The following is a 14,488-nucleotide window of genomic DNA, read 5'->3' on the forward strand; positions in this document are numbered from 1 at the left end:
CATAAAGCATCTGATCCAACTGGTGCTGTGTGGCCCCAGGCCTCAGGCATACAAACACCAGGCAGAATACTCCAGGGGCTCAGAGCTCATGTCCCAGAAGCTGGCCATGGGCCAGTCCCCAGGAGACAGGCCTTTGGTGCAGGGTTTGAGCAGCCCAAGCCTGCTGAGTTAATACTTTGGTGCACAGTGCTGTAGCCTGAGGAGCCTGGCCAGATGTGGGGAGGAAGGTACTGAGGAGGTGAGTTTTTATGCCCCAGGCTTCCTTCGTGAGGCTGCCTCTTTGGTACATTGGGGAGAAAAGTACTTTAGCAGATTGTAGCACGGTATTGGGGACCCCAGGTCATTTCTGGTTTATGTAAGTAATTCTGTAGATCAGAGGGCTCAGTGATGAGGTGTGGATAAACCTGGCACTTACTGGAAATCTTACTCAGCAAAACCCAGAATGTGGACTGTCTCCAACATTTCAATCCATAGCAGATGGAATGTACTAGTAATTTTATCTAAGACCTGTCATAATTTTCTAAACTCTCTCAATGGTGATTGTCTACTTATTATTAGTTAGATCTTCCCATATTAAATAGCAATCAGAGAGTTATACTATTTAGAATCTTAAAATATTTACTTTCCCAGAAAACCTGGGGAATTTGAGAAGTGTTTGTTTTGAAAAGCAAAATATATGTAAGGTGCATTGCTGAAAGAGCACTTGCACTGAACCTGTACTTGGAGAAAAATTTAATGTCAGAGTCAGATAATGTGCTTTTGCCAGGACCTCCTTCATGGGTGATGTAAGAATAAAAGCAGTACAACTATTTAAAATAACCAAAGAAGAATGAATCAAGCAAGCGAGCTGGTGATGAAAAGATTGTTTGATGAGAATGAAGATCAGTAGATTACAGATGAGTAAAGAGAAAAAAGATTGCACTTGTAAGTATTTATAATAAAATGCTCCCTGGATAGGAAAATTAGTAATAACATTCTGAGTACACATAGTTTTGTAAAGGTCACTGCTTTTCAAAGGAAGGGGTAAGATTATCTGTAATGTTACAACTAGAAAATACGATCACAAAATGGGTTAGCATGAGGGCTTGAGTAAAGGCCCATTAGAAGAGACTTCAGTTCAGTGCCTCCTCCCTCTATTGTCATGTACGAGCAATTCATGCATCATTGAAGATGTTGAAGGGAAAATAAGAAACTTCAGTATTTTAGATTAAATGGAAGTAGGAATCTGAATTTTTAAATTATTTTGTGTCTGTCACAGAGAGTAACTTGAATAATTATGTAAATGCTGAAAGCAAGGGACTAAATATAATTATGGCAAATTTCTGTTAAATTAATTTGAGAAGACAATATTTTCTTCACAGCTGTGGTTTCAGGAGTATATTTTTTCTCAAATCCAGTTTGCAGTTATGTTACAACATTTAATGGTAAACTAGCTCTTTTATTTAACAATACTAGAGGTCCGGTGCACAAAATTCATGCACGGGGGTGTGTGTCCCTCAGCCCAGCCTGCACCCTCTCCAATCCGGGACCCCTCGGGCAATGTCCGACTGCCGGTTTAGGCCCAATCTGGGATCGGGCCTAAACCAGCAGTCGGACATCCCTCTCACAATTCAGGACCGCTGGCTCCTAACTGCTCACCTGCCTGCCTGCCTGATCGCCCCCAACTGCCCCCCCTGCTGGCCTGGTTGCCCCCCCCCCCCCGCGCTGGCCTGGTTGCCCCTTACTGTCCCCCTTGCCAGCCTGGTTGCCCCCAGCTGCCCCTCTGCTGGCCTGGTCACCCCTGCCACCCCTGTAGGCCTGGTAGCCCCCAACTGCCCCCCCGCCAACCTGGTCGCCCCCAACTGCCCCCCCTCTGCCGGCCTGGTCGCCCCTCACTGCCCCCCTCTGCTGGCCTGGTCACTCCTAACTGCCCCCCCCCAACCCCCCGCCAGCCTGGTCACCCCCAACTGCCCCCCTTGCTGGCCTGGTTGCCCCTTGCCCCTCCCTGCTGGCCTAGTTGCCCCCAACTACCCCCCCTGCTGGCCTGGTCACCCCTCTTTGCCCCCCTCTGCCAGCCTGGTCGTCCCTCACTAACCCCCCTGCCGGCCTTGTCAACCCAGGCAGCCTACTGTTTGGTCGTTACTGTGAGGGCGTCCTGACCAATTTGCATATTACCCTTTTATTAGTATAGATTAATTAAAACAGTTGTGAAATCACTTAAAAGTAATCTTCAGTTTTTTAGCATAATCATAGATAATTAGGGGATGAGGTTACCACATTATAAGAAAAGTACACTTAGGTCTGGCCAGTATGACTCAGTTGGTTGGGTGTTGTCATGTGCACTAAAAGGTTGCTGGTTCGATTCCCTATTAGGGCACATGCTCAGGTTGTGCAGGAGAGGGCATGCAGGAGGCAGCCCATCACTGTTTCTCTTTCATTGATGTTTCTCTCCCTCTTCCTTCCTCACTCTCTAAAATCAATAAAAACAGATTAAACAAAGAAAAAGTGCACTTATAATAACAGTAAACCTTTATTATAGTACTAATTATGTGCCAGGCACTGTTCTGAGTGCCTTACATAAAATGTGTAATCCTTATAACAGTTTTTTGAGATAGGTTTTATTATCCCCATTTTATAGATGAAACCAAAGCACTGAGCCATTAAATGACTTGCCTAAGACCACACAGCCAGTAAGTGATTTCAAATCCAGGAAATAAGGATTCTCCAGAGTCTGCACTGCACCATGCTGTCCCGCCACTCACAGATTACAAATCGATCAGGAGATGGGAGTGCTCCCATGTGTGATATGCAGCTTAGCCAGTGTAAAGAATAGAAATAGAGAGAGAAAATCCTCAATGTTAACCCAAATGTGAAAGAAAAAGAAATTTAAGAGCAATAATTTTTTTGAATGATTGGTCCTTTGTCCTCAACTAGAGTCTAGTAGATATAATGGAATAGTAATGAGCGGCTGCCAGATTCATTGTCATTGCAAAGAATTTTCCAGCAGGCAACACTTGGCACTGGTATTGAGGATAAGGAGGGAAAATTGAATCGGAACTACTGTCTAACACTTTGTGTCTAAAATGGTGTACTGATTATAACTGTGCATTTGTATATCATTTCAAATCGTATGGAAATTAAAATTATAATATCTATTCTTTAGTGGTATCATTTAGTGATACCCTGCTCTAAAATTTCCTTTGTCATCCAGAGTGGTTGGAGAATTGGTCCATCTGGTTTCATTTCCTTCCATTGGAAAGTCTTTGCTATTTAACCCTTGTTGAAATTATTAGTTAATATTGAAGATTCCTCTTCTGTTTCACCTTACCCTAGTCCAGGGGTGGGCAAACTTTTTGACTCGAGGGCCACATGGGTTCTTAAACTGGACCGGAGGGCCGGAACAAAAGCATGGATGGAGTGTTTGTGTGAACTAATATAAATTCAAAGTAAAGGAGCAGAGGGGAGAGCAAGAGAACCCTCTGCTCTTTTGGCTCCGCGGGCCGGATAGTACAGCCGAATGGGCCGGATCCGGCCCGCGGGCCGTAGTTTGCCCACGGCTGCCCTAGTCTCTTAGTGCAGTTTGTTCCATGTCCCCCCATCTCTCATGGTTGCTTTGTTTCCTCAATTCAGTTGCAAGCCCTACAAAGGAAGAGAATAGCCCTATTCTTCTTGTCTGCCATACCTTGTACTAATTGGATACACAGTACTTACTGTTTCAAGGCCCTGGCCAGTTTGGCTCAGTGGATAGAGCGTCGGCCTCCCATCTGAGGGGTCCTGGGTTCAATTCCAGTCAAGGACACATGCCCGGGTTGTGGGTTCAATCCCCAGTAGGGGGTGTGCAGGAGGCAGCCGATCAATGATTCTCTCTTATTATAGATGTTTCTATCTCTCTCTCCCTCTCCCTTCCTCTCTGAAATAGAAGAAGAAAAAAAAGAATATAACGTACTTTTTCTTTGGTTAATGATGATCTTGTCATGATTGTAGTTCCTGATTACAAACCTTTGTTATGAATGTGCAGTTCTGTTGATCTATGCAGTATAAGGTACTGAGCTACCTTGAAGACAAGAATTACCGTGTAACCATATTTGCATCTAGAGTACCTAGCACAGCACATAGGCACACTCATAAATATTTTTAAATAAATTCACCAGTGAGTGAATCAGTGCTAAGATGCTGATGTTTTTGTTTAAATCTCAGTTGGAAATTTGCTTTCTTGAATCAACCCTGATTTTTCCTTTAAAATTGAGAGTGTTTAATGGAGTTTTTTCAAATCAGAGTTCTATCATGTATGTTTTCATTTTCTAAAATCATTGATTTTTAACCATCCCTATTTATGATTACTCTGAACGTATCCTATATAATAAAACACTAATATGCAAATCGACCGAATGGTGGAACGATCAGTTGCTATGACGCACACTGACCACCATGGGGCAGACGCTCAATGCAGGAGCTGCCCGTTGGTGGTCAGTGCGCTCCCACAGAAGCCGGGCTCTTGGTTGGAGAGAGCAGTGGCAGTGGCGGGAGCCTCTCCTGCCTCCGCAGCAGTGCTGAGGACCCCTTGGGGGATGTCTGACTGTAAGCCGGCAGGTGGACATCCCCGAGGGGTCCTAGACTGTGAGAGGGTGCAGGCTGGGCTCAGGGACCCCCCCACCTTCCAGTGCACAAATGTCATGCACTGGGCCTCTAGTTGGAATACAAATTACTTAAATTATTTTTAATGCTCAATAACATTAGCATGTTTTTTATTAAAAGTTTCAATAATTTATCTGCAGTGTTTTTACATGCTTATTTCATATCTGAAAGTGGTTAAAGAACATATAAAATAGAAAATAAACAGCAGCTTTTTTAACTCTGGAAAATTGGAAGTAGTACCCAACCAAAAAATCCTTTTCTTGCCCATCACTTGTCTGGGCATATTGACTTCTAAAGTATTTCTTGTATTCTTTTTTACCACTACAGTCATGTTGGTCATTTTCGATATTGTAATTTACAAAAGATTAAAGTCTGGAATTTCTAAATTAATTCCAAAATGTTTAAAGTGTTTTTCTCTCGCAGGGAAAAGGCTAGCATGGTTGTCCCAGAAGAAAGGGAAGGCAGAAGTGAAACAAACCTAGACCTGGTAAGAGGCTCAGTGTCTGCAGGTGATCCCACCGACACTCGGAAAGCAGGTGAGTTCTGCCCTCCTGTTCCCTCTAAAGGAGGCTGTGAGGTTCCAGACTTTTTGTGCCGAGACTTGGTTTTCTCAACACTTAAAAATGGATGTCTGCTCCCAAACCCTAGTCTCCACTCTGCCATTTATTAACCCTGTCCTTCCTGAATCTAAGGCTCCTCACCTGTAAAATAAGGGGGTGTAGTTGATGCACCCAGCTTGGAAATTAGTTATGTTCCAGCACTGCTTTTAAATGTGGTTGGTTGAGACTGAATGTACTTTTGCAAAGAAATTTTTGTAAATGGTGATTAGGTTCTTATCTTAACTGGAAGGAGCCAGTTTACCCAGAGATAAATAGGTAGGAGTTATTTAGGTACATTCCCACTTGTCTTTCTGGATTTGTTTATTGCTTCTTGAAGCTTCTCCAGATCCCAGGTGTGTGTATTCTCATTGCTGTGCAGTATCCAAACTGCAACAGACCACCAAGACCTGCTGAATTCTAAGCACATCCTGATCCAGGAATAATTCCCCCATCCCATTTCCCCACATCCCATTTCCCCATGGCAGCAGCTGAGATCAGCCAAGTGACAGAGAAAAGCAATATGATTGAGTTGATTTAACCTTTGGTGGGGTCAAGCACAGTTAGAGCAGTAGGTCTCAGAATTTAGTGTAATTAGGAATAACCTCAGCCCTGGCCAGGTGGCTCCATTGGGTGGAGTGTCATCCCATATACCAAAAGGTTGCAGGTTTGATTCCTGGTCGGCGTGTGTACAGGAAGCAGCGGATCAATGTTTCTCTTTCACATCGATAATTTCTCTCTCCCTCTCTCTCTCTGTCTCTCTTTTCTGTCTCTCTACCTTCCTCTCTCTGTAATCAATAAAAACATATCCTTGGGTGAGGATAATTAAAAAATAAAAATACCTCAGATGCTTGTTAAAACTGTGGAATTACAGGCCTCAGTTCATAGGCATTTCAATTCAGTAGATCTGAAAGCGTCTCAGGGGCTTTGATGGACGTGGTCCTTGGATCATCTTTGGGAAACAGTGCCTCAGAGCATCTAGGTCTTTGGGAAGAAGATTCTTATTAACTTGAACAGGTTGGTGGCATTTCATGCAGAACTTTAGAATGTAAGGCAGTATGAAGGAAAATAGATTTGAGCGTGGAGGTGCCACTCAGAAAGCTACTCACAGAAATCTGCCCGTTTGAGTTCAGTCCTCTGAGCCGTGTTAGTTGCCTATGGCTGCTGTAACAAATTAACACAAACTTAGTGGCTTGAAACAACACACATTAATTATGTTACAATTATTATCCTACTAGGGGTCCAGTGCACAAATTCATGCACCTTGAAAGGAACTGTGGGCTGCAAGGCTGCGGTGGGCACAGGGGCGGGTCTCAGCCCATCTTCCGCACCCCCCCACGGCCCCTGCCGCCATAGCCCCCGGTCCCCTATCTTCCAGCAGCTCCTCTCCCTCCGCCATTGCTCCCAACTCCGCTCACACCCACTGATGACATGGAGCAACTGGGGCCGGTGCCATCAGCGGGTGTGAGCAGCTACTGCTGTCCCAATCGCCCCTCAGGAGCAGGGGGAGGTGGAGAAGCCCTTGGGACTGGCGTGCGGGTGCAAGCAGCGGCTCTGGTGCCGGTAGTGGGTGTGAGTGGGGCCATTGCTGGCAGCGGATGAGAGAGGTGGCTGCTGGCCCCAATCACCCCTCAGGAGCAGGGGGACATGGAGAAGCCCTGAGGGGCAATCTGGGCCGGCAGCAGGTGTGAGTGGTGGCTCCGGCGCTGGCAATGGGTGCGAGTGGGGCTGGCACTGGCAGGAGGTTTGAGCACCAGGAGGAACCACAGCACACGAGAGCAAATAATTTTCAGTAACCTCCAGAGGCTTGCCCCAGTTACAGTGACCTGTGCCCCACCTGGGTCTGGCGACCCCGCTCACCTGCTCCACCATCCCACGGCAGCCAACACCCGCCATGTTCTGTGCACACCCCCTGGTGGTCAGTGCACATCATAGCACCTGGTTGTTTGGTTGTTCAGTTGTTCCGCCGTTTGGTCTATTTGCATATTAGGGTTTTATATATATACTAGACTAGAGGCCCAGCACTCGAAATTGCGCGAGACCAGGAGTCCCGCCTGCCAGCGCCGCAGGACCCAGAGCGGAGTCCCGCCCGCTGGCGCCACAGGACCCAGAACTGAGTCCCACCCACCGGTGCCACGAAACCCATCAATGCACCTCCTGGTGAGTCCAGTCGTTGATCCTTACAGCTACAGGCCTTTTATAATATAGATAATTCCAAAGTCCGGTGGGTCTCACCAGGCTAAAATGAAGGTGTTGGCAGGGCTGCATTCCTCCTAGGGGCTCTCGGGGAGAACCCCTTTCCTTTTCAGGTTCTAGAGGCTGCCTGCCTTCCTTGGCTTATGGCCCCTTCATCCACTTTCAAAGCCAACAGTTCCAACTCTAATTTTCCTGCTTTCCTCTTTCACGTGTAAGGACACTGGGTCCTGCCTGGATAATCCCAAGTCTCCCAATCTTAAGCTCTGTAATTTAATGACATTTGTATGTAAAGTCACATGTGTACCGGTTCCAGGGATTAGGACATGGAACTCTTTATGGGCTGTTATTCTGCCTGTCACAGCCTTTGTGTAGTAAAGTCCTTAACCCAAAAGCAGTAGCATCACCTGAGAGCTTATTATAAACTAGGGCTTATTATAAACGAAATTCGTGCAAGGGGTTCAGCCCTCACAGCCCCAGCCAGCTCTTGCAATCCCGGCCAGCCCGCATAGCCTCGGCTGGCCCTCACAGCCCCTTGCAGCCTCAGCCGGCCCTCACAGCCCCTTGCAGCCTCAGCCGGCCCTCGCAGCCCCTCACAGCCCTGGCTTCATCCGGAAGGTCATCCAGAAGGACATCCAGGAGGTTGTTCAGCTGTTTGGTCTAATTAGCATATTAGCTTTTTATTATATAGGATGTACTCTTAGACCCTATCTCAGACAGAGCCTGGGATTGGCAAAAGTAGGTTTATAGTTGTAATACAAATAAATAATGCAATAATCCTATACAATAAAGAGGTAATATGCAAATTGACCTTCACGCCCTCGTGTCACAAGGTGGCTGCCCCCATGTTGCCACAAGATGGCTGCCCCCATGTTGTCATAGATGGGCACACCTCATGTCATCACAAGATGGCCACCACAAGATGGCCACCACAAGATGGCCTCCCCCACATTGTCACAAGATGGCCGGCAGGGGAGTGCAGTTGAGGGGGACCGGGCTGGCAGGGAAGGGCAGTTGGGGGTGACCGAGCCTGAAGGGGAGGGCAGTTAGGGGCAACCAGGCCTCCAGGGGAGGGAAGTTGGGGGTGATCGGGCCAGCAGGGGAGTAGTTAGGTGTCAGTCAGGTAGCCCCCACATTGTCACAAGATGGCCGGCAGGGGAGGGAAGTTGGGAGTGACCGGGCCTGCAGGGGAGGGCAGTTAGGGGCAACCAGGCTGTCAGGGGAGGGCAGTTAGGGGTGACCAGGTCAGCAGAGGAGGACAGTTAGGGGCGACCGGGCTGGCAGGGGAGGGTAGTTGGGGGCAACCAGGCCTGCAGGGGAGGGGAGTTGGGGGCGACCGGGCCAGCCGGGGAGGGCAGTTAGGGGCGACTGGGCCTGCTGGGGAGAGCAGTTGGGGGGCAACCAGGCCTGCAGGGGAGGGCAGTTGGGGGTGATCGGGCTGGCAAGGGAGCAGGTAGGTGTCAATCAGGCAGCCAGGCAGGCGAGCGGTTGGGAGCCAGCAGTCCTGGATTGTGAGAGGAATGTCCGCCAAGGGGTCCCAGATTGGAGAGGGTGCAGGCTGGGCTGAGGGACAACCCTCAGCCCAATTTCGTGCACTGGGCCTCTAGTTAATAATAATAATATAAGAATAAATTGTTTTGTAGTTTCACAACTGTAAACCTACTTTTGCCAACCCCTATATAGAATTTGCTCTTTACCATATGCTTTCACTCATATGTGGGATATGAAACAGAAAGTAACAAACAAACAAACAAACTCATAGACAGACAACATGGTGGTTACCAGTGGGGAAGGGGGTAGGGGAGGAGGGAGAGGGTAAAAGGGGTGGTGAGGGAAGGAGACTTGACTTTGGGTGGTGAGCACACTATACAGATGATGTATCACAGAATCAGCCACCTGAAACATATGATGTTAGCAAACAGTGCCACCTCAATAAATTTAACTTTTTAAAAAAGAGTAAATCTGGGTAGTAGGAATAAAAAAAAACACAGAATTTGCTCTTTAGCATGATCCTGGCTGGTTCACATGCAAATTACAGTGTGAGGAGCTCTGTTCCATGGTGTTCTTGCTTTTCCTACCTTCTTCTGTTTTCCCACCTCAGGACCCATTGATGTAAGCACTCAAAGTTCCAAAATTGTTCCCAGCAGCTCGTAAGGCAATTTATTCAGCGAGTATTTTTAGGGATCTGCAGTGTGCCAGGCTCTGCCCTAGGAGCTGGGAATACAGTAACCAGTAAAATGTGTTCAGTGCAATGGTGAGGGACTGTAGAGGGAACGGCACAGGGAACGTGATAGCACATAATTTTAAACTTTAATTACTGTATTCCATCTTCTACAAATGCTTCCTCAGTAATGTTACTTAAAATGCTACTTTTTTCTTAATAGGTGGCCAAGAACAGAAAAGTATACAGCAAACTATAGTGGTGGATATGCGTGAGTTTCGAAGTGAACTCCCATCTCTGATACATCGTCGGGGCATTGACATTGAGCCAGTGACCTTAGAGGTTGGAGATTACATTCTGACTCCAGAAATGTGTGTGGAACGCAAGAGCATCAGTGATTTGATCGGCTCTTTAAACAACGGCCGCCTCTACAGCCAGTGTGTCTCCATGTCCCGCTACTACAAGCGACCAGTGCTGTTGATCGAGTTTGACCCCAGTAAGCCTTTCTCTCTCATTGCCCGAGGTGCCTTCCATCAGGAGATCTCCAGCAACGACATTAGTTCCAAACTCACTCTCCTCACCCTGCACTTCCCCAAACTCCGGATTCTCTGGTGCCCGTCGCCTCATGCCACCGCAGAGTTGTTTGAGGAGCTAAAACAAAATAAGCCACAGCCTGATGCAGCGACAGCCATGGCTGTCACAGCAGACTCTGGAATGCTCCCCGAGTCAGAAAAGTATAATCCTGGGCCCCAGGACTTCTTGTTAAAGATGCCAGGGGTGAATGCCAAAAACTGTCGCTCCTTGATGAACCACATGAAGAACATTGCAGAATTAGCAAGCCTGTCACAAGACAAGCTCACAAGTATTCTGGGGAACGCTGCAAATGCTAAGCAGCTTTATGACTTCATTCACACCTCTTATGCAGAGATTCTATCTAAAGGGAAAGTGAAGAAATGAACAATGGTGGCTGTTTACTTACCCCGTGACTGTGCTTTTCAACTGCTCTTTGCCAGCTGTAATAGGTCATTATTAATTATTAGCTCAGTATCTCATTCTTTCCCCATGTTTTTAATGTTTGTGCTGTGTTTCCTAGTTCAGTGGATCAGAAGCCAAGATTTCTCCCTGAACTTTGCATTTAAGCACCTTTTTAACTTGCTCGTGCCAGCTCTCCCTCCCTCCCTCCCTGCGCTGTCCATGCCTGGGTGCGTGTGTTCAGTTTTTAAATAAGGTGTATCAGGATCAAGTAAAGGTTCTATAAGTGCTTATAGAAGGCCACTTTTGAGACAAGCTGAAATTTATGTGTCCTGCACAGACTGACAAAGCACACAATCGTGTTTTCACCCTCTGTCTGTAGAGGGCCCCGGGAACTCTGAGAAGGAAACATTACTTTGCCATTCCTGACCAGTTTCTCCCCACATCTTCCACAGACATCCTTCTGCCACCTGTCTGCCTCTAAGAAAACTCATGGGGGCATCCTCCTACTAATTTAAGAGAACCACCTCTAAAACTGGCCGGTTAATTTTCTAGTCACCCGAATAGATATAGATGAAGCACTCAATCGTTCCAAACCAGTATTTTTAAAACATAAAATGAATTACCTATTTACAGAATTTTATGGTGTTGGTGAGGAACGCTTAGAATTCTGTTTTTACTGATAGTTAACGTCCTAAAGAGTTTTGTTTTCCTTCCTTAAGTTGAGTTAAAAGGACTGTAAGTAACTGGAAAATCAACTTATAGATTATATAAAATTCTAAATAAATATATATATACGTATTTAAAAAATTATAAAGAGCCCTGACCGATGTGGCTTATCATCCCATGCACTGAAAGGTTGCCCACTTGATCCGCAGTAAAGGTGTGTGTGGGAGGCAACCGATTGATGTTTTTCTCTTCTTCTTTCTCTCTCCCTCTTCCTTCCTCTCTCTCTCAAAAGAAAACCAATAAAAAATATTTTTAAAACATTCATAAAGAAAACAATCTCATTGTAAACCTGATTGATTTCATTTGACTTTTAAGGTGTACATAAGGGGCATTCATAACATCTTTGTGCAGTTTTTAAACTTTTATATTTAAACATTATTAACTTAAGTATTATTCACATACTTAATAACGAGTGGTAAAATTTCTACCTCAAGGGCTGATGTAGACATCAGTTCCACTAGCCATGTCCCATAGGGTAATGTTTCTCTAGTGTCAGCCATGTTTTTGTTTGTCACACTAAGTCTCGATCAGAGGATACAGTGGGCCATGTAACACAAAATGGGCTTCAACTTCAACAAAAGTACTGCTTTTAACTGTCCTCTCTAAACGGAACCATACTGATTCCTTGGTTTCTTGGTATGTTAACGAATGTTAATACAGCTAAAAGTATATGTGGTTTTTGCAAGGATACTGCAAAAATGAATTGAGGGGCATCAAAGAGCCCTATTGATTATTGTAGAACTCTGTTCAGAGATTTGGAGCGTTAGAGAAGAGGACAAGAAACAAAAATTAGTTTAAGGTAGATTAAAGATTTGGGCTGCTAATTTTGTTTAAAATAGGGTTAAAAATATACCCTTGAGAATAGAAAACAAAAATGTCAGCTACGCATATATTTTACACTAAAATCATAATTAAAAGGAACGTTAAAATAGCTGTACCACCTCAAATAATCATGGTTAATATCATTTTTATTCACCCTATTCTATCACTTTAGCTTGAGGTATGTAATTTCTATTATTTCGTTATTTCTTCTTGTACATTCCACCTGCCTTTTATTGTTCTTTCATTACATAAAAGGAAAAACCTGACATAGCACATTCTTTGATAAGGGTTTTATTACAAGTTAAATTTTCAAAAATAAGCTCTTAAAGCTACCATTTTAAACAATCCTAGTTTTTAGTACAACTGTGTTCATTGTATTTAGAAAGTGTAACAGTGTTCATTGTATTTAGAAAGCCAGTGGCCCCTGACTCTCAAGTTCTGTTACTTGCCATTGTACCTAGTGGACATTTGAAAAGAGGTGCATACTCTCCTGTGTATATTTGACTTACGAGCGATAGTTTCTAAAGACTCTACATGGTCATTATAGATGAAAGGCTCTCCCTGCCGCGTCCTCTCCCAACCTAAATGTATGTATTTTAAATGTGTTTCCAGTTGTGGGAAGCCTTTAATACACCATCATGTGTTTACTTTTATCAAATATTTTTTTTAAATTTTACAATCTGTGGCAAAGGAACTAGAAATGCACAGTTGAAAAATTACTATAACACTTTATAGTCTAGCATCATTTTGTTAGCTCAGCCTTTTCAGCCTTTTTCTTTGAAAGTCGGAACTATCCAGTATACATATGAACTCGCGCTTAGCTTTTAAAAAACTTGAGATCAGCGTTATTTTACTTCATGTTTTTTACATAAGAACTTGAGCATATGAAATAGTGTGATAAGTTGATTTGTTTACATCGTTGTGCCTCTGTGTTTCCTTAAAATTATACAAGAAGAAATCATTTTTAATAGTGGCCATAAATAATGTCCTTTGACAATAAGTTGCTGTTTCTTCGATCTGTTTCTTCAATCTGAGGCTTAATATGTCTACTTATGTTTTAGTACAGCCAGGATGCAGTTTCCCAGCTCATGGGGGACTAAAAATAACTTTAGTCCCATTCATCAACCCATTGGGAACATTGAGGGTTAAATCTAGATTTGGTTGTGTTGAGAGCATAAAATTAATAAATGGCCTTGAACAGGAATGCCTACATTGAAACAAATCTGAAGAAGTGGGTGGGGGCAAAGTGGCAGACATTAGTCTTTGCTTTTGTTTTTCAAGCATAATTTGATTTTCCTTTGGCTCAGAAAACTCTTTAGGGAAATTCCCTTCTCTTTGGTGTTTAGTTTAACCTAGAAATGTCCTCTTAAAAACCAACATTGTAGGAAAATTCTTTTCTCGGGCTCAAGTATATAAAAATTTATCCAGGCTTCTGCATGAGTTGTCATTTTTCTTAATTATTTCGCTGTGTATTTTGAATTATATCTCTTTCCTGTTTGATTCTCAACTTCAATACTTAATTTACCGTCTTTATCCACAGGTTTTTCGTGGCTTACAGGACAGTTTTTTGATTTAAGGATATGGAAGCCAAAATTGGGGTGGGATGGAGACACAACTGATTTATATCAATTTGTAACAGAGTTTGTGTGTTTTTAATAAAATGTGTATTTATTCAGTATTTTCCTCAGCACCCTGTGGGTAAAGTAAAAATAATACATACTGAAAGGGCATAAATTTCCAGTGCATTATATTTACCATTGTGTTAGTAAATATAATTTTTGATTCAGAGAGTATTTAGTTTGGTTTCTTTTTTGTTCTGTAGAATAAATGATTAAAGCTGAACTGCTCTTTGAACCATTGCTATTGCATGTGACGTGCTTGGTCAATTCACTTTCTAAGGCTTCAGCATATTTTTCTTTGGGTGTTTTTTTTTTATTATTTTGTAGCAATTCTCTTTAAGGAAGAAAAAAAAATTATTCTCCTTCTGAAAATACTCATTTGTTGACATATAATGACTATGGTGAGCACAATGCCTGGACGTCTTAACAGAGATTAATTTCCTGCCACCCCTGACTCATACATTTTTGTTCCTTTAACGTCAAAGTTGAAAGAAGTGAATTATCCTTTAACACATCTAAAATCTATTAATCCCTTAACAAGTTAATTATTAGTTAACTAATTGGCTCATTACTATGATTTAATTATTTTGCTTCTGCTTTAAAATGTAGAACCAAATCCCTTTTTAACAAGGGGTAAGACAGGTTATTTCTCAAAATGTTGTAATGTCATAATAAAGACCCTAATAGAATAATTAACCCTTTCTTTGTAGTAGTAATGTACATTATCTCATTTAATCCTCATAACAAAGCTATAAGGGTACTACTATTTAAAATATTTTACT

General features: G+C 43.7%; 1 protein-coding gene across 1 annotated transcript in view; it reads left to right on the forward strand.

The window, feature by feature from the left end:
• Positions 1–11,524, forward strand: part of ERCC4 (ERCC excision repair 4, endonuclease catalytic subunit) — a 29,771-nt gene extending 18,247 nt beyond the window's left edge. The window contains exons 10-11 of the mRNA XM_080680557.1: positions 5,038–5,150; positions 9,788–11,524. Coding sequence (XP_080536683.1) covers positions 5,038–5,150; positions 9,788–10,521 — 847 coding nt within the window. The 3' untranslated portion in view covers positions 10,522–11,524. The remainder of the gene's footprint in view (positions 1–5,037; positions 5,151–9,787) is intronic.
• The last annotated feature ends 2,964 nt before the right edge of the window (positions 11,525–14,488 follow it).

Source organism: Plecotus auritus, assembly GCF_963455305.1.
Source record: "Plecotus auritus genome assembly, chromosome: 7".
NCBI classification, from domain to species: domain Eukaryota; kingdom Metazoa; phylum Chordata; class Mammalia; order Chiroptera; family Vespertilionidae; genus Plecotus; species Plecotus auritus.